General features: G+C 42.9%; 3 protein-coding genes across 4 annotated transcripts; 1 reads left to right on the top strand and 2 right to left on the bottom strand.

Annotated features, from left to right (window-relative positions):
* Positions 1-1,273: 1,273 nt before the first annotated feature.
* On the bottom strand, positions 1,274-3,247 carry LOC115407660 (chymotrypsin-like elastase family member 2A). The gene is made up of 8 exons (XM_030118095.1): positions 3,153-3,247; positions 2,975-3,063; positions 2,781-2,878; positions 2,271-2,393; positions 2,013-2,149; positions 1,750-1,895; positions 1,522-1,674; positions 1,274-1,319 (listed from the first exon to the last, which is right to left on the bottom strand). Exons 1-8 carry the CDS (start codon positions 3,187-3,189, stop codon positions 1,302-1,304), a joined length of 801 nt encoding a protein of 266 aa, XP_029973955.1. The 5' UTR covers positions 3,190-3,247; the 3' UTR covers positions 1,274-1,301.
* Positions 3,248-8,176: 4,929 nt separating this feature from the next.
* Positions 8,177-11,041, top strand: LOC115408647 (chymotrypsin-like elastase family member 2A). Its single transcript, XM_030119493.1, has 7 exons — positions 8,177-8,216; positions 8,529-8,617; positions 8,856-8,953; positions 9,895-10,017; positions 10,114-10,250; positions 10,575-10,720; positions 10,790-11,041. Exons 1-7 carry the CDS (start codon positions 8,177-8,179, stop codon positions 11,039-11,041), a joined length of 885 nt encoding a protein of 294 aa, XP_029975353.1.
* Positions 11,042-14,028: 2,987 nt separating this feature from the next.
* On the bottom strand, positions 14,029-17,683 carry tmem51a (transmembrane protein 51a). Of its 2 annotated transcripts, none has more exons than XM_030118094.1 (3): positions 17,511-17,683; positions 15,005-15,456; positions 14,029-14,424 (listed from the first exon to the last, which is right to left on the bottom strand). In XM_030118094.1, the coding sequence occupies exons 2-3, from the start codon at positions 15,421-15,423 to the stop codon at positions 14,037-14,039; spliced, it is 807 nt and encodes a 268-aa protein (XP_029973954.1). In that variant the 5' UTR covers positions 15,424-15,456; positions 17,511-17,683; the 3' UTR covers positions 14,029-14,036. The 2 variants fall into 2 exon arrangements, with proteins under 2 accessions (XP_029973954.1, XP_029973953.1); XM_030118093.1 differs by having other exon boundaries at positions 15,005-15,459.
* Between the last annotated feature and the right edge of the window lie 4,587 nt (positions 17,684-22,270).

The raw sequence follows: 22,270 nt of genomic DNA on the forward strand, positions 1-22,270 counted from the left end.
TGAAAAAGCGCCGTGTTGTTGCTAAATCTGCAGGATGTGTAATTCTTGGGGCAGAGTGCTCCGTACCTGTTCAGGCTTCTAATGAAGCACGTGGGACAAACTTTGAATCAGCTCGCGGTTCCTGCACGCGCTCCTCTCTGCTGCTACCTGGACTCATAATAGCTGTCAATTCAGTTATTGACTGGCTCCAATAACCACTGGTCATGTTCACCACCAACCTAATTCACTCTAACCACAGTAATCAATCAAATCAAGCGCCAAAACGAACTATTTTTATTGCAACCGTACTTATTTTAATATATATATATTGGCACGTAACATGCACATCTTAAACAAGGAACGTCATTTTTTTCTGTTTTCAGTTTAATATCACATTTTATGGACATATATCAAACGACGATATTAAAATAAAAAAATAATCATTTTAAGACTAAATTATTCAATACATTTTTTCAGCCAGCAGATGTCACTATAACAGTGGCTAACATCCAAGATATAAAAGTGCAACTCCAGTCAATTCCACAAAAAATACATTTTTAAAAAAGTACAATTATTAGAAAGTATACATGTACTTTTTCTACCCTATCTTGTAAGATAATGATGCCGCGCAGGTAAATCAGTTCATTTCCAGGTAAAAAGTAAAGTCAGGTGTCAATGTTTTAACTGCTGTGGAAATGAGAACACAGCTGTAGAGCTTATTTAGAATAGACTGGTTGTTCGTGGATCATTTAAGCTTCATTGATAAGAATAACGTACAAACTAAGCAAGAGATGCATAACTATTTTTCAAAGATTTAGGCTTCTACACCAAATCTCAAATATATGAGGGGATTGGAAGAGAGTCCTTAAAGGAGACATAGTTGGGGAAAAATAATTTGTACTTTTTGTGATTTTTTTTTCTCTTTCAAACCCAGTTGGCATATGTGCTTTCTGTAAAGGATTGATACATCTACATTATGTTTTTATCATCTGACCATGTAGGTTCAAAATAGGCAGTCTAAAACAATGTTGAAATTACTATAATGATGAGACTGTTTGATCCATAATTAGTTATTGAAATATCTCAAAATCATCATGTGTTATATTTGAATTAATGAAGCAATAGATTAGATGTATTTTTCGCTATGAATGTATGATAGGGATTTTGTGGAACAATTTAATCAGTGTCATTTTGAGTTTGGTTTCATTCTTTTTTTTTATGAATCAAACAAACAGCACGTTTCAATAGGAAATCACAACACACTGTATGTTCTGCACTCTTTATTGTCAACTAGCTACATTTGATAGAAACTTGTTCACGTCTTAGTTGCTGGCGATCACCTGGAAAAAAGAAAAAAAAATTAAAACTTGAATTCTTTATCACATTTATCCTCTTTACTCTGTTAGTTGATGAAATGGAAATGCTGTCAGAATTTCGCAGTACTGTTTCCGTGAAACGGGGGTCTCGAAGTACCAGCACAGGAAAGCACAGTTTCAGTCTACTTTGCATTTAACACATCCTTCGTTAGTGATTTCCACTTACGTTGTTGATCCAGGCACTGTAGGCGCTGACTCTGGTGAAGACAGAGGGCTTCTTGTAGTAGTTGCAGCCCGCGCTGGAGCCGAAGCTCACAATTCCGTGGACGTCCCAGGAGCCGTCAGAGTTCTGGCAGTTCAGAGGGCCGCCGGAGTCTCCCTGGAGGAGGGCAGAGGTCACGTAAAACCAGACCGTTCTGATTCAGTCCGGAGCTGTTTGGAGGGCCGGACTCACGTTGCAGCTGGCCAGGTTTCCATCTCCTCCAGCGCAGATCATGCTGGTGGTGACCAGACTGCCCCACCAGTCATACCTGGAGCAGGTGGAGTGGCTCACCACGGGAAGGAGGGCCTGCTGCAGGATGTCAGCAATGGGACCGCCAGCTTTGGAAGAGAATCAGACAATTCAGGTCAGGAGTTTTAATGACCAAGTGGCAAATCCAGGGAATGAGGGCCGGCAGCCCTCAGTCACTCGAGTGCTGAAGATCCGTCTGTACTTACTCCAGAGGCGTCCCCAGCCAGTCACGTAGCAGGGAGCGTTGTTGGGCAGGATCTCTCCAGAGGTGGGGAGACAGGCAGGCTGGATCTGGTTGGAGAGCTGAACGGGTGATGCCAGCTTGATCAGGGCAATGTCATTGCTGGAGCGGGGACACAAATTCACAATTAGAAAGTCTTGGTTAATGATAACGTGGATATCGCTTCTCAGTAGTCACAGCTGTTTGTTATCCAGCTCTGGTATGTTTCGAACATCGTGCCCACCGGATTCTAGAAGAGTCCCAGTTCTCGTGAACGACAATCTTGGCGGGGCTGATGGCGATGGAGCCGGACTCGTTGGCGGTGTCCAGGCTGTGCTTACCAAGGTAGACTCTGTAGGTGTAGCTTCTGCTCAGCCGCATGAAAGAAAAAGAAACCCCGATGAAACATATTGGAGAATCACACATGGAAATATGCTGCAGATGCTCCTGCACCATGCTCATTGCCGCTCTGTGTCTGAAACAGCTCTTCTTCTTGAAAATCTGGTGTTTTTGATATTTTTCTGCTAAATTGTTTCTCTAAAAGTTGACCGACTTTATAGAGGTAAAACCCAACTGTACTGAAACATATGTGTTTGATATTATTTGGAGACTCTAAATTGTATCCTGGTCAACTCTAAGTTCAGTAAACCATGACAGAAGGTGAATGGATCTGATTTAAAGGAGGCACATCGACTGAACTACCGAACTGTCTGCTGTCTGCTCATCACAATAAAAAAGACAGCCGTCGCCTCACCCGATGCAGTGAGCAGCAGTGAGGACCCACTGGCTGGAGATCAGAGTGCCACCACAGGTGTGGTAGAAGTTGCTGCCACTCTTGTACTGCAGAGAGACCTGAGGGGAACAAGCAGCGGCTCAGTCACCGGTTCTTGTTTGATGGTTGAAGGAGGTCTCTGAGTTTTGAAGAAAGCTTGAAAGGTGCATGCATACCTGCCAGGGCCAGCTGTTGGCGCGCACATCATCTCCACCCACCACTCTCGAGAGAACGGGGGGGTAGGCGGGCTGGCCGCACCCGTAGGCTGAGGGAACAGGAGAAAGATGCGGCGATTAACACTGGAATATCAGAAACAACTCACGGTTTAGTTTAGGTGAAGAAACTTCAGCTTACCACCGGCAACAAACAAAGCCAAGATCACGAACATCATTGTGACTGTCTTCAGTGGAATTCACACTGACCCGTCCTCTTTATATTCTGAGGAGACTCGTCCGCAGGGCACAGAGGTGGGGCTTACCATGTACGCCAGCACAGCCGGGAAAACGTGGAGGGGAAAAATAAATCAACCTTGGAGATAAGTGACCACAGATATCCCCAAATACACTTTATCTCCCCAACTCTAGTCCGATGTGAACCACACAGATGTTACTGCAGTCCAACAGTCCTCTGGGTTTGTTAATTCGTTTGAAAATATTCACTATAGTCTGACAATTTCATGTTGATTTGACGTGCAAGAAAGTTCACATTTTTATAAAGTTCCCAAATTAGGTTTCTGGGGCTGATGAAATAATCATCCATCTAAGAGAAGTGTACTCCAGGGTTTTATTTATGTACTAATATCAATATACTAGTGTTATACCTGTATGCATACTATTTTAATACTCTTTGAGACAAAACTGGTGAACTTTGAATTTATCAAAAGTGCAGTGTCAGTATATCATAAGTATAAGAGAAGATACATCTACTACTAGTTTACTATAGTTATAGACCTCTAATCCACTTTTTAGTTTATAAAAGTCACCTTTTAGATTAATTAGTTCACAGTATTATACTTCTAAGCCACTTTTGTTTATCACCATGTTTTTGTAACTGCAATGTTTTTGCAGTTTAAAATATATTGGCATGTTCTGTGTGTTAAGTTGTCTTGTGGAGCTGTTTTGTTTTTGGGGTTTTTTGGTTGCTTTTTCATTCTTGTGGAGCTGTTTTGTTTTTTGCTTTTTGTTTTTTTGGTTGCTTTTTCATTCATTCATCTTCTGTACTGCTTGTCCTGTACAGGGTGACTTTCTGGAGCCAGTTCCAGCTGCCTTACAGGTGAGAGCAGGCTCCACCTGGACAGGTCGCCAGGCCATCGCAGCACAATGCACAGAAACAGACAGCCGCACATTCTCACATTCACACCTCGGGGCAATTTAGGGACACGAGTTAACCTCACATGGATGTTTTTTGGACTGTGGGAGGAAGCCAGAGTACCTGGAAACCTCTGTCCCAAACACATACACACACACACACACACACACACACACACACACACACACACACACACACACACACACACACACACACACACACACACACACACACACACGTTGGATTTCCCACTCTTTTGGGGACATTCCATTGACTCCCATTCATGTCTAACTCCTAACCCTGACCCTTACCCTAATCCACACCAAAACAACGCCTAACCCTAAAGAAATGTTTTTGCACTTTTACTTTTTTCAGTAACAACAACATGGCCAAGAAAATGCTGTTTCCCCTAACGGGGACCCAAAAAATGTCCCCACAAATGACATTGTGCCGGGTTTTCCTATGGTTGTGGGGACATTTTGTCCCCACAACCATAGGAAAACTTGGACCACACACACACACACACACACACACACACACACACACACACACACACACACACACACTACCAGTTAAAAATAAAGCTAAGAATTTCCAAAATAGAAAATGCTCAGAAAAGATGATATATTAATTTTCTTTATTTTGAATTTGAATCAACAATATATAGGATGCCAATGTATAAAAGCTCAGCTCTCTGTTATCCAAATGAAAACGATGAACAAAAAGTCTTTAATGACACCACAGATACACAATCACAGTAAGAATTAAAGAATGAAGCCTTTTGTTTTTGCTAATGGAAATATGAATCAAGTATGCCAGATTTTATTTCAAATAAAAATCAAATGAAGGTTTATCTTTCTTTGTGTGGGTTCATAACAGAGGGGACGTGAAAGATCAAGTTAAGTTACACCACCGTCTTGGTCTAAAGTTATGTAGCTTATATAGAATAAGAGATAGATAATAATCATCTTTTGAGTACAGTGTTGAGAGTACTTATTATCTTGTCCAGTTAGGGGTCATGGGACACTGGAGTCAAACCAGGTATTAACATTTTCATTCTGTTCATAATATATAATGCACATTATTTTTAACATTAAACATGTTTCTCTGTGAAATTTAAGGTATTTAAGAGAAAAAAATCATATGTGAGTACCAGCATTTTCTATGGATTTACCTTCCCATCGAGAAGCACATATTTTCTGAATTGTTCATGGGAATAAAGTCAGATTCTGACCTTTTAAATGTATATTCAACAGTGATATGTCCAATAATATGTATCTTTTTGTATAAAGCACTGATTGGAAAAAGTCACTTCCATTATATACTGACATGTTTTTGTGTTCAGTTTCATGAAGACATTTACCATAAATAAGTTAATCTCCCGTTAAAAGAACAGGATCATCAGTGTCTGTGAGAAAATTCAGTATCTAAAGAAGGCTGCTTTCATTTTTTTATCTTTTTTTTTTCAAAAATAAAAAACAGGCGTGAGTGTTAAAACTGTTATGAAGTAAAGTTTTGTTCAGTGAACTCCACCTGCTGCTGATACATAGAACATTTCTTTCAAAGATTCAATAGACTCCACAAAAACGCACAGAAAGCTTTATAAGACTTTGGCCTCGACCTCTGACCCCAGTGTCATGTCTGTGAGAGCTGCAGTCCGTAACTCCTCTTCAGCACTGAGATCTGTCAAAGAGCAGATTTCCAGGAACGTGACGTCGTTGGTTGCATAACACTGTAGAAGCTATAAAAATGTCAGGTCTTTCACTCAAACTGTGGAGGTGCAGACATGATGAAGTCTGTGGCTTGTGCCCTTTTTTTTTGTTTCGTAAGGATTTGTTGCTTTATCAACCCTACAGTCGCTCATCTCTGTATGTAAGCTGGCCTCACAGACCGAATGCAGTGCAACAGCTGTGTGATTCATCTGTCTGTGCAGCCTGTGGGGGTGGGCGGCCCACATTCCCCCTGCACTGAGTCGGGTTGTTGGAGGACATGCCAGGACTAACAGTTGGTCCTGGCAGGTAGAGAATGAAGAAAGACAGGCATAATTTAAAAAAGTAGCACTGAGACTATGTGTGAATCATAAAATAAAAGTATCGATGTGCAGAAAAAGAATGCTTGTTACATTGGTCCCAATAAAAATGGGACACAAAGGTCAATGCAGGTCTGAAAGTGACTGATATGGGATGCATAGACAGGATCGTGACATGTATCCTGCAAACAGCATTAAACGTTTCATGTACTGAATTTAACTGAAACCATAAATCATTTGCGATTCATGTTTCAGATTTTCCTGCAGTAGCTTAAAACAAGTGAGAACAAGGTGAGACACACCTGTGGAGGCACTCACTGCTGCTCACTGCATCATTATTAAAACCTGCAGAATCTATTAAACTTATTACTGAATAAGATTGGCTGATCGGCCAGATAACAGCGGTTAAAGTTTTATTTTTTAGGTCCACTTAATGAATCTTTAAATTAACATCTCCTTGAGCTTGTGGATTTACAGTTTCACATTCTGCCACATGAACTCACAGTAGGGAGTACAGAGGAGAGCGCTGTGTTCCTGGGCACTGCTAACATCACTGTCCATGAGAACTGGAGCTCCCTGTTCATCTGGTACAAAAAAAAAACTACCTCTCACTCAGAATTGCATTTTTGACTTGCAGGAAATGAATCCATGTGTTTGTTCTTCAGTAATGACATGGCTCTGATCAAGCTGGAGTCCCCTGACTTTCCCTGATTCCTACTGGGTGGAGTCGCCTCTACAGTGAGAGAGCAAAGTGTTTTATATTGTGAAGATAAACTCAGAAGCTGAGAACTTCAACTTCTTTAAGAAAAAAATGAATGAATGTATTTAGCTAGAGTAATTTTTTTCAAGCATTTGGTTCATAAATCCAGTTTTGTGACATGCCACACATCCTGCACTGACTGGTTCCCACCTCGGCTGAATATGACCTGGCACGCGTCCCATCCCCTCACAGCTGGAGGCCCCACTGCTGACATCCTGCAGCGACTCTCCAGCCTGTGGTGGACCGCGCTGCCTGACGGGTGGAGCTTCCAGGTGAAGGAAACCGGTCTGTGCAGGAGTGGAGTCGTGTCCGGACGCAACGTGAGTCTGAAACTCAATCACTGAGCCATATGCAGTGAAATCATACCAACGACGTACCGATGAATATTTAAATTCGGTCTGGTTTTTTTTTTTTTTGTTTCATTAATATTAAGTATTAAAAAAAGGTTGATAGTATATCTTTTAATATTCCGTTCATCACCACAGGAAGTAGTGAATCACAAATATTAACATTACAGCAGTAAAGCACTGTTTCCAAGTACTTGTACTTCCAGGTGTTTGTTTCAGCAATGCAATTTTACTCTTTGTTTCAAAATATATTAAAAAAAAAACTTTCAGCTGAAGAAAATTTGCCTATTCTTTCAAACAGAGAAAACAAAATTCCTTCTTTCTATGTTACATTTTTAAACTAGGAGTGATTTTAAAATGAGAAAAGGGTGAATGGATTTGGAAAAAAAATCCATTCACTGGATCAGTGCTTTAACTCACTTTCTACTCATCGTTCAGTGAATGGCATATTCTGAAAGCATTTGTTTCCATTACATCTAATTTATCCTTTAATGAATTTATTTTTTTCTCAGATCTTGGCAGCTCGTTGAGAGAGCAGACTGCTGGGATGAAAACAACAACATGCACGAGCAAAACTAAAACGAAGGTCAGGATTTGTGTTACCGCACTTCTTTTTTTAAACTGTACAGACTTGTCGAGTTTTCTGAATGCACAAAAACCAATAAAGAGTCTAAAGTCTGACACTTCAACTTGAATGGTGCTTTATTTTTGGTCAATAAACAAGTACGATTGATAAATAACCCTCAAAAGGCAGGAATGGTTGAAGGCTTCACAAAGTGGGAACACTGATGGGAATTTCCTATCAAGCGCCCGCTGTGTCCTCACCGGGCAACACTTGTTTGACTTTCTGCTTCTGCACGCCGGGTTTCGCAGAACAGTATAAATACCAGCCGGGCTTTAACGTATACATCCACTCTGACACAGGTCGTCAGGCATGAGGAGGCTGTTGGTTCTGGCTTGTTTGGTAGCTAGTGGTAAGACAGCATTCAACTTGTCTCTTTATTGATATAAAAGTAATAGTAATAATAAAGCATGCAGCGAGTTATTGATCTCAAAATAAGCTCTTGTGATCACATAAAACTTCATAAATATGCATACTTCTTTGAAGTCACTGATTCTTTTGCTTTCACATATTAAAAATAAAATGCTGATCCTGAAGATCATAACGCCTCACATGTCTCAAAAATGGCCATTCATAAAAAAAATCTGGGATCATTAATTATTCTATGTATTACTGTGAAATCCAACATCATTTATCTATCATATGTTATCATATCATCCTTTAGTGCATGGCTGCGGCCGTCCCACTTTCCCTCCAGTGCTGAGCAGGGTGGTGGCAGGAGAAGACGCCACGCCTCATAGCTGGCCCTGGCAGGTAAAAACCTTTAAAAACGTTATCAATAAAAATGTGTTTTTAAAACAGCAGTGCAGTATAACCTCCACTGTCACATCAAATAAGATGTCATCTAATGAATGAAGTCATTTATTCAAATTCTATTTGTCTTTTATAAAATCAAAGGCTATTTAAAGGATTCTTAGAATTTTTTTAATGATAAATTCACACTGGAAGCTGCAGTTGGTTTCAGTCTACTGCACTGTTGTCACCCACCCAGGTCTCACTGCAGTCAGACAGCAGTGGGCGCTGGAGTCACGTCTGTGGAGGCTCCCTCATCTCCTCTGAGTGGATCCTCACTGCTGCACACTGCATCAAGTGAGTGCAACTCAACACCAGAGCAAAACGCCTCTGTTTTATTATTCTCCTCCTTTAAGCAGAACATCATTGCAAATGAGATCAGCTGAGGTCTCCCGACTGACCTGCTTCACACTTTATGTTACAGATTGATTCCTCATATGAATCAGACACTGATGTGTCTTTTAGGAGTAGTTAAGCTAATAAAAACTTCAGTCGATATAACAAAATATGAAAACCACAAAGATCTTTAACTCCAGGGTTTTCAAAGCTATAGTTTCATCCAAGTTGCACTGTACGTTATCTGATTAAGACTTCACTCCACACATTGAAGGTTCACTACTGTAGAGTGAAGCCGTGGGACTACAAAAATGGAATAAAATAAGTTTGTATGTTTCAGTGGACGATAACTCAAAAAATTTGATTAAAAAAAAAAAAAACTTACCCAAAACAATCCCTGAAAGCAGTTTTAAAATGATAGCAACATTTTTCGTCTAACAATCTGAGACACTGAAGAATAATCAAACTGGATTGAGAGGTTATAGAAAATTCATCCATCCATCTATCTGTGGTCTCTACCTCCGGACAGGCTTACTCTAATTCACTCATAACGCTTCACCACTTAATTTCTAGTGCATATTTTGGACTGTGAGCGTCTGTGAAAAACTCTTCCATGCACAGGGAGAAAATGCAAACCCTGCACAAACAGTCCCATGCTTGGACTTTAACTTAATAATATATGCAAATACAAAACAGAAAACTTCTTCTGACATCTGCATCATTGACTGTCGTGAATAAACTTAATAAGACTTTCAAATCTCATCAAAGAAATTGCTGTCAGTGAAGTTAGGAGCCCGAACTGCCCTGATTCACTTGGACTGCAGTCCACCATCAGCTGACTCACAGTTTAGTTCTGAGTGTAATCCCCCCGAGCCAATGCCGTGTCGCCTGCCGTCCCGTAGTGACCGCTACAACTACCGAGTGGAGCTGGGTAAACACAGCCTGGAGGCCAGCGAGGACGGCTCCATCGCCCAGAGGCCGGCGAACATCTTCTCCCACGAAGACTACAACACCCTGCTGAGCCGGTAACGCTGAACCCCACCGCTCAGTGAGGCCTCCGTGATGGAGGTCGTCCACGCTCTCTGTCTGCTTTACGGGTTTTTTGCTCGTTTTTTTTACAGGAACGACATTGCTCTGATCAAGCTTTCCTCCCCTGTCACCTTCTCTGATACGATCCAGCCTGCCTGCCTCCCGGACCAGGGACTCGTCCTGCCCCACGACACCCCGTGTTTCGTCACCGGCTGGGGTCGACTCTCCAGTGAGTAATCACATCGTCACAACATGAATCACCACATCCGTCCCAATGCTGCTCAGAACCGCTTTACAGGTTGGTCAGTACAAATCCACTGCTCAGAAATATCAATAAACATCAATACATCTTCTCTACTGCTTCATCTAACGTCCCAATGTCAGACTTTAAGCAATAGCAGTTAAATCCTAGACCCATCAGTCCACCATGTGGCAAAGAGAGACACATCTTGACAGCTAGAGCAACCCAGTAACTTCAAACTCAAGCTTTTAGAAGGAGTCTGGAATCTTTTCGTGTGGTTTCCTACCTTCTCGCCCCGCCCGTCCTGCACAGCCAGTGGTCCTTTAGCAGACATCCTGCAGCAGGCTCTGCTGCGGGTCGTGGGCCACGACATCTGCTCCCACCCGGACTGGTGGAGCGTGCTGGCCACGGAGAAGATGGTCTGCGCCGGAGGAGACGGCGTCACTGCAGGCTGCAACGTAAGAAGAGTCACTTTAAGGTAAACCGCTCGGTGTGTGCACACAACCTGACCGTGCTCCGACCGGCAGGGAGACTCCGGCGGTCCTCTGAACTGCCAGAACAGCGACGGCTCGTGGGGGGTCCACGGCGTGGTCAGCTTCGGCTCGGGTGAGGGCTGCAACGTCGTCCAGAAGCCCACCGTCTTCACACAAGTCAGCTCCTACATCGGCTGGATCAACGCGGTGAGCCGCACTTTCATTTCCCTGCATCACATCCTGAGGCTTTCACTCATCTTGTGTTTATCTGTGCTCTTGTTTTTACAGATTATAACAAACTACTGAGGAGGACGTTAGAGATTTTGTTTTCAATAAGAACAACTAAGTTGCAAAATCTCCTGACTCATTCTTTAAGTAAAGTTGCAATTTAAGTTCTCAAAACAACATAAAAGCAGAAGTTTCTACCAACTCCATTTAGATCAAAAGTGACAAAACATAAATATCTGGAAAGAAATACGACTTCTATGCACCAACGCTGAAAATTTAATTATGAAATGCTTCTTTTATTTCTCAGAAGATAAATACACAAATAATCATAGAAAAGCACATTTTCACAGTCCACATACAAAACACTATCGCTTTAATAGATAGATAGATATATAAAAAAAGCAACAATAAAAATGAAACAAACGTTTGTTTCTGGGAGCTCATTTACACTGAAAAGGTTCATTCGATCAAGTAGAATATGAAATTAATTGTGTGCGGCGACGTCGGAGACTGATGAGAAAAACCAGGGTCACAAGCTCTGAATTAAAAACTGTTCGGACAAATCCAGACATGATTAAATTCCAACCAAAACCCTGGAGGTGCATTTGGTCAACTAACAGAACAATTACTCATATGAAATGTAATCGGCTGATGATAATGTCCAAAAACTAGACAGTTACGATTCAAGTGAAAAGCAAGTAAATTACTCCATTTGGCTTCGGCATAGAGTGTGTGTTGGCAGGTATTGAAAAAAAAAAAAATCATGAAAATCAGTGAGAATGAAAAAAAAAACGCTGGTCTCTACTTTTCTGTGAAAAGTGAAAACAGGCCTCAGAGCGCAGCCACTGAGCAACAGTCGCCGTTATTGCGGCACAGCTGCACAGTGAAAGAGTCTTTCTGTCACACATCTCCAATCAGAACAAAAAGCCCGGAGAAGCGGCGAGCACACTGCTGCCCTCACAGCTCCGCCGCGCTCTCCATGACGACAGAGCCCAGGCTCGCAGCAATTCCCTCACGTGGGCTTCTGGTCTCCTCATACGTCTTTCGAAATGTTTTCGGATGTGCTGTTCTCAGCAGAAATGCATGTTATCCGTCGCTCAAGACAGGAAACCCGCGGGGTAAAAGCACCATAAAGTTAGACCTTGAACTTCTTGGAAAATGAGTTCTTCCTCAGAGGTAAGTTCTATCAAATTGTAACCGAATCACTGCTGCTGAGCTGGGAAGTGTAAATATGAGTTTTCTAATGAAGTGCAGTCTCGATTTGAACAGCAGCTCTCCAAGCAAATGACATTTAGGAAAAGCTGTGTCCAAACTGCAGCGTCTTTCATTCGTTCAGTTCACTGAGTCGTGAATACTCAATACAAACCACTGATGAACTGTCATTCAAAGCAAAAAAAAAACTTGCTTACACAGTTTTGGGACAGTTCATAAGACAATATGTAAATTAAACTTTACAATCTTCTTGTGACTCAAACCCCTGCAATCCGCTTAACTGAAATAAGGACCGACTGAAAAAGCTCCATCACAAACACACGGTGATTAAAACATAGCTTCAAGAAAAGTGTCACAGGAGAGACGAGATTTGTGTCAGTCTCAGAGTTTGAATGCAGCTCGATGCCACATCAGAGGCCTGCACTCCGAAGATGGATTTTTCTCTGATCAAGGTAATCCTGGGTTTTCCTTCCTACGACGCTGGTTCACTTCTCAACGGGGTAAAATACCTCGTACAGCTTCTGTTGAACGGCTAACCTGCTCCGGAGCAGGGTATGTTCTGGATGAGTGATCCAGCATAAAAGCTCCCCCTCCTGACCAATCAGAAGTCTTGGAAATAGACCTGCCCATTCTTAGAAGAGCCTGTTGACATCGGTGCGTGGATTGTGAGAGGAGTATTTAAGAGAGAAATCATTTTTTGATGGCATAATAAAATAAACCCTTGTCACTGAGCACTGTGAAGTATGTTTTTATTTGTTCCCGAGGCAATTTAGCCCCGCGAGGGTTGCATCTGAAATAATGAGGCGGCGGCGTCACAGTGAGGAGTTAATATTCTCACAAGCCTCAAAGATCTCCTGGAAAATATAAACTGAAGAAAAGGCAGTGAGGAAACCCTACTGGAAACGTCTGTGCTATAATAAAATGAAACTGAGTGACCACTGTGCTGTCCGTTCATACTTTACAATTAATTCATGTTGTATAATCTCACTAATTTATGTATTAACAGAGTAGACAGCTTTCTGCCAGCATTCCTTTCCTGGCTTTTTATCCTGTAACAGTGTCGCTTTAGGCCTGGTTATTGCATTTGAATTCTTCATATTCCTGAAGAATCACTGCTCCTCCAGGGTATGCGATTGGTCATTTGATACAAACGCCGTCTCTTTAACGTGAACGCGCGCTGATCAAGATTGGAAAGCCCCGGGTTCAAACACCGACTTTATAACCAGCTTTGTAGTACCGCGTATCAAGGACTGCGAGTGTCTGGGTGTGTCAGTCCAGATAAGCTTGAGATATCCCGGGTATTTTAATCCCGCTTCATTAGTACAGGCCTCAGGTCGAGCACCAGGACTGCACAGAAAGCCCAATGACTCATTGATGAACCTGGATATGGTAAACTACAAACACTAATCCAAAGCTATCCACTTTGAAACGCCGCCTGAGGGAAGCAGCTGCTGCGCACATACATCCCAATACATCATGTACTGTACAGCTACAGGAAGACACATCCTCACTGTTACCCCTCGCAGACATCTCATGATCTCTTCCAACATCTTCAGTTCACAGAAAAGGAGCTATTTACAGAATGAAGGCTGCAATCGCTGTGTACTAAATCCAACAAGGCACATAGTGGAGGAATATGTCTCAGTAAGAAAAGCATTCGGCAACTTCATCTCGTCGTGTCGGTCACTGACGTCCAGAATGGTCCTTCTTGTTTTGGAGTTTTTTGGGATCGATCTGAGTGGCAAGTCTCCCGAACAAAACAACACGGGAAAGATTCAGCATGAAGCCATACTTCAGTCTTGGCTTCTTAAGGTTGATCCACAAAAGATTCCTGGATACTTTCAGATATAGTTTTTTTCTTTCAAAGCGGAGGCACCTTATCCTCATACTGTGGCGGTGGCGTCAGCGGTTCAATGCTGATTCCAGGTGCTGGCTGAGAGTTATCCACATTATTCACGTGCAGCTTCTCTGATTTTATCCGGCGGATCTTGATCGGGAGGAGCTTGCGGCTGTTTTTCCCGGGTCTGCGGTTGGATGCGGAGACGGCAGCAGCGGCGGGTTGCGACGTGGTCGTCACGACCTCCGGCCCCTCGTTCTCGAAGTGCACGCCGTCGACCTGGACGAGGTCGTCGTAGGAAGGGAGCTGCGAGGTGCTGGGACGGGGGTTGCTCTGACGGACGGGGTACTGGCCACTGCCCACTGCTTCCTCGTAGCTGGGGACGGCGTAGCGCTGGGCCTGCTCCTCAGCACTGCACACATCCAGAGAAATGACACATCTCAGTAAGTTGTCAACATTTAAGAAAAAAAATCTGCATTTTGAATTCAGCACTGGCAAAGTAAACACAAACTGTGTTTGGTGAACTTAAAAGCAACTAGTTATAAACATTAACAGAGAAGAGTGATGGTTTGATTGCCGTCATTCTTTTAATGTGTCCGTAATAAAGATATTGAGCACGAAAGGTTTTCCCAACATTGTGTGGGCACCTTAAATGTCAGGTTTCATTTGAAATAATTATATTGGTGTGTGTCTGATAGTGCGGGAATGGGTGAACGTGACTGATCTTGATCAGTGAGACCACTCAAGCAGTAAAATAAACTTCAGAATTGAAGTCAATTCAGCTCTCTAGAATTCAATTCAATTCAATTCAATTCAGCTTTATTTATGAAGTGCCAATTACAACATGGTTGTTTCTAGACACTTTTATCCAGAACTTGGTCTACGTAACTTCTTGTGCAACCAAGGAAGTTTCTGTTTTCAATAAAAAAATCACCCTGTGATGGAAACAGTACTACTGAATGGTTTAGTTGGAAAATCTTGACAGGACTCACGATTGCCTGTCGTCCTGCTGCCTCGTCTCTCCTCTTTGGTTCTGGGACTCCTGCAGCCTCTGCTGCTCCCGCTGTTTGTTCCTCATTCCCAGGCACAGGGACAGCATCAGCATGGCCACCCCCGAGCCCGTCAAGATAAAGGCCACGGACGAGGCTTTATCCTTCCTGTTGCCCGTATCGTCGGGTTCATCCGAAGTGCTGCTGTTATGCGCGGCTTCCACAGGTACCACGCTCCACACGATCATCACGATACCCAGGGCTATGAGTCCGACGCCCAGAGCGCACAGTGCATACTGGGAACCTGAGTTTCCACTGTTCTCGTTGCTGTTGCTGTTGCTGTTAATGTTATTGTTGTTGTTGTTGTTGTGATTGGCGCTGCTGCCAGCCGAGGCTGGTGAGTTATCCACACTTGAACGCATCTTGTCTCTATACCAAAACTTCAGTCAGAGCAGCTGCTGTGAATAACAGAGAAAGACTGTCAGCATGGACACATACAGAGAGAAATTAAAAATAACAAAAAACACAATACATACTTTTGAGATCTCTAAATAAGAATCTGAATTAACGACAAAGTATGTTTACGTGATCTTACTTCAAGCTGCTGTACAGAGATTTGTCCTTTATGAGAGGCCAGGTCCAGTTTTAAGTGAAGCTCACAGAACATATGATGAGCTGTAGATGAGTAAACTGCTTCTACTGAGAGCTGCTGCATTAAAACGTTTACAGGACACACGTTTCCACGAATCAGAGCACTTTTTACTCGTGTTAACGCATTAATAGGTGTAGATAAGACCCATTACGTCAATTTAACGCAAGACCCTCACAAAACATTACATAATCTTGGTATAGCTCCACTGCAACACTCTTTCATTTTCAACTGCTTTACTTGATATTTGTTGTTTAAATATAATCAAACAGAACCCTTTCAGTCAGTACAAGTTGAGCCCCTTCACAAATTAACTGACATAACTTCACGGTGCTTTATCATAAACTCCTGCCCAGGTGGCCTGCCTCGCCCAAGACCAACAGAAGTAAAAGGTGCAAGGTGAAGCAGGAAGCACACCTTTCAAATAGCTCAGTAACACAGTTGGATTAGTTTATCTATAATCCATCAACTATGGATCCAGGAACACTTCATGTTTTCCCCTCAGTGTCCCGTTTCCTCCATCCTCACACAAAATCCCCTGCATGTCCTGGTCTTCCCCTTCTCCTCCTACCTGACAGCTCCACCCTCTGCATCCTTTTCTTGACATATCAATCATCACTCCTTCATACCAAAGCACCTCAGCCTCCACGGTCTCGCTGTCCCACCAAACTGTCCTTTAATCCTGTCCAGTCTGCTCAGTGACAACAGAAACACCTTCACTTCAGCAGTTTAGTGTCTTTTAATCAGTGCCACCATCTCTAAACCATGCAACATAGAGTATCCCTCCAAAGAACTTCCTCTTTCACTAAGTTGATCACAAATCATTTCACATACACATCTATATCTTGCCGATCACTCCTGTCAGGGACACATTTTGTATAATTACAATGTTAAACAATGTAGAGAAACTTTAATTTCTATTAAAAACTACTATATACATAATGTACTTACATAATGCAGCAGGTGATTAGTTATTAGTGGCAGCTTATAACAAGAAACTGGCAAAAAAAAAACATACTAATCTGCTCTAAGGCAAAGTGGACATCCCCCTTCATGTTAATTCCACCTCTTTCAATATCCCTGGAATGTCCTGATGAAAACCTCATACCAGAGACTTATCCCGGGACACAAACCAAGTCAATCAGTGTGTCTTGTCTGCAAAGCATGTCGAGACCTGCGAAAATGTCCAATTTAGCGTGACCTCTGCAGTCCCGGTGAAGAATGCATGGCATGAGCCTGCAAGTGAACGCATCACGACAGCAGGACACCCCTCCGCCCTCTTCACCCCCCCCCCCCCCCCCCCCCGCCAGCCAGCCCTGGTGCAAGACTGAGGAGCGATGGAATGTGGAGATGTCACATAAATACGGACTTTCGTACAGTTTGTCACAGCCCAGCCTAAAAGAGGTTATAATTCACCAAACAGCAGAGTAAGACATTGACAGGCCTCTACTCAAGAGGAAGGGGGGAAAAAAAACAAACCAAAACACTAGTGTCCCCCCCACCCCGCCCCACCCACGGAGTGCTGTGTGTAAGTTTTTGGGAGCGTTTCGCCACAACGTTTTTAAAAAGCTTCATAATTTTAACATATTTAAGAGCTACTTTTATAAGTTTAAAACTAGGACCATGGGGAAATAGTTCACCGCTACTTCCCTTAAAAACACCGCGCGGACCGTTTGAGAGTAAAACTGGGCGGGTTGCCTTTTGAGACCGCGACTGCTCTTTATGAGAAAAACAAGAAGAAGAAGAAGAAGAAGAAAAACCCTGACCCGGAATCAAACCATATAAAAACTAAAGTTCAAAACTTTACAAAGTCGATATAATCGCTACAGAGTAACAGTTTGACGGAAGCTCAATACTCACCTTAACATCTTTCGGCTACTCGTTTCCCTCTGAGCCCCGGCGGGAGGTGCCGTGTGTAATATCGAGCTCATCCACCGCCCCAGCCCGGACTTTATGGGGCATAATTTGATAAGAAATGATGTCGTAGATGTGGGGACTTCACCGGCAGACGGATGGGCCCGGTCAGACGGAGCGAGAGCAGCAGGGAGGGAGGGAGGGGGCACCGCCGCGTGTAACTTCCACTTTTATTAACCCCTCCAGTCCCGGCCTGAGGGCGGCAGAGGGGCAGATTTCTGCTGCGTTTTACCCCAGATTACCCCCCTCATCCTCCTCACTGCACTGGGCACATCCCCCGACACGCGTCTGATTTCTACAGATTATCTTCATCCGCAAAGAGCTCCTCAGATTGAAAAAGAAATGTCGATGGAAACCAACAGGAAATGCTTATAAAATTTACCCGGAAAGATTTCTCCTCCACACACGGTGTGATTGAATTAAGACGCAGCAGGCCCGTTCGGCCCGTACATCACATATAAATTTCAATTAAACCACGGAGGCTGGTTTATTCAAGGCACGTGGGAGCGATCTGCGCATGAGCGATAATAAACACTACACAATTATGTTTCAGTGATTTAATATATTATTGGCACACGCACACGCACACACACACACACACACACACACACACACACACACACACACACACACACACACACACACACACAGACATTAAATCTTATGGGGTTCCATTTGACACAAATGGAACCCCATAAAATCTCGCAAATTATCATTTCAGTAAGCAAATTTAAGTTTTTTTTAAGTAAAAAAAACAAAACAAAACAAAAACAATATTAGGCTTTTGCTTTTCTGAATCAAGCTGATTGTGTTTTAGAACCTGGGCTTGTTTTCCACTCTATTCTGTGACCTAATATGCATGCAGGTGCAATTTATTTGCACCGTCGTTATTTTTCTTCTAAAATGTCCTCACCATCAGTGATATACATATAATTTTCTCTCCATTTGGCACTGTAGTATTGGAACTCAAGCTCTACGTTGTTGTGTTTGTGCAGCTGGGAACTAATGAGAGTGTTCATGTGACAGGAAGACACAACCCACAACACCAAAGACTCAAGAGTTTCCATCTTAGGTTTGGTAAAGGCCCTCTGTGGACAGAGCTCCATGATGTGGGTCTATGTTTCTTATCAGAAAAGTTATCAGTTTATTAGAGCGGCTATTAATCAACCTGTCAATATCAAGGGATTCAGCTATCAGAAAAATGTAGGTGAAAGTATGAAAGACAGGTTTAAGTGTGTTGAAGGTATACAGTGGTGTTTTTGTGGACTCCTACACACACTCAGGAACTGTGGTTGACCCTGAACTCAAATTCAACATAGGCATCAACAGGACAAGAAAATATGTTGGTTTGCTTGTTTTGTGTCCTATATACAAAGAGTTTCGATTGTTCAAGTCAAACGATTCCATTTCTTGAAAGAAAAAAAAAAATCAGCTCAAAAGTCAAAAATCATAACAGTTAAAACCATGTCCTGTCCAACACGTCTTCTTTATTAAGAGACATATGATGGTCAGATGCTACACCACATCCTAAATAACATTCATCATTTAGGCTGCTTAAAAATCATTTCTCCTAACTGAAAGGGGAATTTCCATACCATGCAGTTATGAAGAGCGTCTATACACGCGCCATCCGAATGTGTGAGTTATGAATTGGTGGGTTTTGGAAATCAAATTGCCCCTTGGGGATAAATAAAGCCTTTTTATGAGTTTGATGGCGGTAGACTTTACTTGAACCAGGTTTTTGTGGCGTGATCTGAAATCACTTAGAGGACCGGTGTTGTTTTACCTGTGCTGTGTGAGGACAGTGAGTCAGGCCGGTGGCCTGCTGGCAGAGTCAGCTGGCACTTTCGCCTAAAAGCCAGAGTGGTGTGTTTTTCCATGCCGACACATTGTGTAGTCATCAATGAATTATGCTTTTGTAAGTTGGACAAAGGTCAAAAAAATACAATTGGTGTAAACATACAGTCATTGACCGTCGAAAAACGTGTTTTTATAATAGAAACAATTAGTCCTGTTTATTGCCAGGATTGATTGCGTCAGAGACAGTAAAGCATGATAGACTAAAAGCGATTTGTGCAAATGGGGGGGAAGGCATGCGAGTCACCTGAGAAGGTTAAAAGGAGTGGTGTAACAATGCAGAATTGGCATGACAGCATCAGCACAGTCAGACAGTTTTACACCAATCCTCCCACAAGGCCAGTCCAACTACAAATAGTTAACTAAGTGCCCATAAAAGGTATGTAACACCCTGTCTTACACAGCTGTTATCAAGGAACTGGACGGGTGTATGTCGGTAACCTGCCGTGTGCTCAATAGTTCCCGGAGCAGTGTAAGTTTCATATCAGCCTTACATCATTTTTATAAATGTGCCACCTACTTGCAGTTAAATGTTTCGAGGCCTTCGGTCAGGACTGTGAGCACCTGCTCCCACCTCAGACGATGCTTTATATCATCCAATCAGTCATGCGTTTGCATTATTGCTATATTTTATTTTAGATTTTTCAAAGCTGTCTCAGTGTCCCTCTCCCAGTCAGTCTCTGAGTGTGAGGTCTGCACTATTGAAGCATAATTACAAAACCAGCCCCAAGCCGGGTCTCTCACAGCATTGTTCCTTTTGAGCGGGGCAAATGGCGTAGTTCTGGACTCTGGGGAGCGTTCTTCCTCTTCAGCTTTTGTATGGTTCGTCTGTTTTTTTTTTTTTTTTTTTAAGGAACACACACAAACACACACCTTACTGGGCTCCACTTGTGAACTAACATTCACCCTCTCTCTGAAGCTTAAAGCACGTCCAGCAGCAGCCCTAAACCCAGATCTTTTCCCTTAAACATGACCCTTCAAAACACACACACTTGTGTACTCAGAGTAGTCAATCTCTGAGTCCACAAGTGTGTGTGTGCTCAGCTTTTTTCACTCACATACACATACAAACACTTACACACATGAACAATCTCTGCTTACGTTTGGTTGTCTGGATCCCTTATCAGATAATCACATTCGTTGACACACAGTAAATGTAGAAACTAACTTATATTGTATATGTTGTGCGGAATTCCATTATTCTTTTTTTTTGTTGATATTAGAACCAAATCCATGAGACTCAAATAAAAGTAACCCGTACTTTCCACAAGTTTGAAATATCACCGTTGATCCTGGTTTTACAGCTGCTGTATGAGTGTGTAATTAAATTTTACCAGTGATTGTTTCCCAGAAAGTCATTCAGTTCATTTCCCAGGTGGGACCTCACCCTTCCCTTATCATGCTTCCAATACCTCAGAGCACAGAGAGGGGAATCACCCACCCATGTGTGGACTGCCAGAACGCCAGGTAGAGCAGGAAGCTGTCTCCTTCTTTGCTTTGTCATCCTTGACAATAACCCAGTCACAGTGAGTAAGCGGAAGGAGCGGCACCGCGTTGGATTGCGTAGCTGTTTGAAGCAAGACGTGAGTTAACGTGTCCTAAAGAGAGAGCGGGGAAAGGCCGATAACCACAGTGACTCACCTCAGCGCTGTCAGTCATTCGTTCAGATATGCACACTCACCAAGGCTGACAATTTGCAGTGAACTGCACAGACTTCCTCATGGAAATGAGCCCAATATATAAGAATGCTTCTTGAAGACACTGTAGCTTTCCTCTAAAAAAAAACAAACAAAAAAAAATCCTGCTTTCATAGCAAAACAAAGAAAGTAAGGAAATGTCATTAGTGCCTGTGCTCCAAGAATAAGCATGGATAGAAATACATGCCGGATTATTGGTATGGTTCTACCATATTCTGCTGAGGCTCCAGTTTGGTAATTGAATCAGCTGTAACATTTTGACCACTGGCTGGATTCTGGGTATTTTTTAAATTTGCGGTCCTATATGCACTACTGAATATACTCTCTTTTATTATTTAGTTATTACCTCCGCTAGGAGGTTATGTAATCATGTCGGTCTGTTGGTTGGTTTGTTAGCAAGATCCCGGAAAAAGTAATGGACGGATTGCAATGAAACTTTGTGGAAAGGTGGGTCTTGGGCTGACTTAGAATTGATCAAATTTTGGTGATGATCCGGATCACTGTCTGGATCCAGGAATTTTTTAAAGGATTCTTTATCATTGACAGATAGGGAGTCTTTCACATAGTTGGGCAGGCCCGCCGACAGGGGGGGGGACAAACGCCTAGTTCACACAGGACACGCCGCTTCCGACGCAGAAGTGGGAAGCGCCGCACACCGACTGTCAGATCGGCGCCCCTGTTAACCTATCTGACAGTTCATACAGCTGGCGTGGAGGACCGCCGCGTGCGTAGCGGCCCGCGCCGTGGACCGCAGGCGCTCCGCTCCTCTCTATTTTCTCCGCGAGCCGCGCGCGCCGCGCACCGCCAGTTGTAAAGTTGGACAGAGCAGATCGCACCACACAGGAAGTCAGGAACGGAGAATACGAGAGAATCCGGTCAATTTTCAAATTAAAATGAAGTAAAATACCATAAATTATGTTGCTTTTCGGTTTTCCTTTTCAGATGAACACACACACACACATACACACACACAGGGAGAGAGAGGGCGACTGACAGCAGCACCGCACGCCGCAGCGCTCCGCTCCGATCACACCCCCGATCACAATGTTGTGTGATTATATATGGTGTTGTTATGGTTGTTGGTGACTGATTTGAGCTGTGGCGGAGGTCTGCGCTCTCTGAGTGCCAATTTCTAGTATTATTATGGTCTGG

This window comes from Salarias fasciatus, chromosome 20, assembly GCF_902148845.1.
Source record: "Salarias fasciatus chromosome 20, fSalaFa1.1, whole genome shotgun sequence".
In the NCBI taxonomy this organism is placed as follows: domain Eukaryota; kingdom Metazoa; phylum Chordata; class Actinopteri; order Blenniiformes; family Blenniidae; genus Salarias; species Salarias fasciatus.

Bases quoted from the DNA above. Each gene is read 5' to 3' on its own strand.
- LOC115408647 (XM_030119493.1), top strand. From the start codon at position 8,177: ATGAGGAGGCTGTTGGTTCTGGCTTGTTTGGTAGCTAGTG. The intron at 8,618-8,855 runs GTAAAAACCTTT...TCACCCACCCAG, and splicing joins CTCATAGCTGGCCCTGGCAG to GTCTCACTGCAGTCAGACAG. The intron at 10,721-10,789 runs GTAAGAAGAGTC...TCCGACCGGCAG, and splicing joins GCGTCACTGCAGGCTGCAAC to GGAGACTCCGGCGGTCCTCT.
- LOC115407660 (XM_030118095.1), bottom strand. From the start codon at position 3,189: ATGATGTTCGTGATCTTGGCTTTGTTTGTTGCCGGTG. The intron at 3,064-3,152 runs GTAAGCTGAAGT...CTGTTCCCTCAG, and splicing joins GGCTTTGTTTGTTGCCGGTG to CCTACGGGTGCGGCCAGCCC. The intron at 2,394-2,780 runs GTGAGGCGACGG...GCGGCTGAGCAG, and splicing joins ACTGCTGCTCACTGCATCGG to AAGCTACACCTACAGAGTCT.
- tmem51a (XM_030118094.1), bottom strand. From the start codon at position 15,423: ATGCGTTCAAGTGTGGATAACTCACCAGCCTCGGCTGGCAGCAGCGCC. The intron at 14,425-15,004 runs GTGAGTCCTGTC...GGATGTGTGCAG, and splicing joins CAGCAGGACGACAGGCAATC to TGCTGAGGAGCAGGCCCAGC.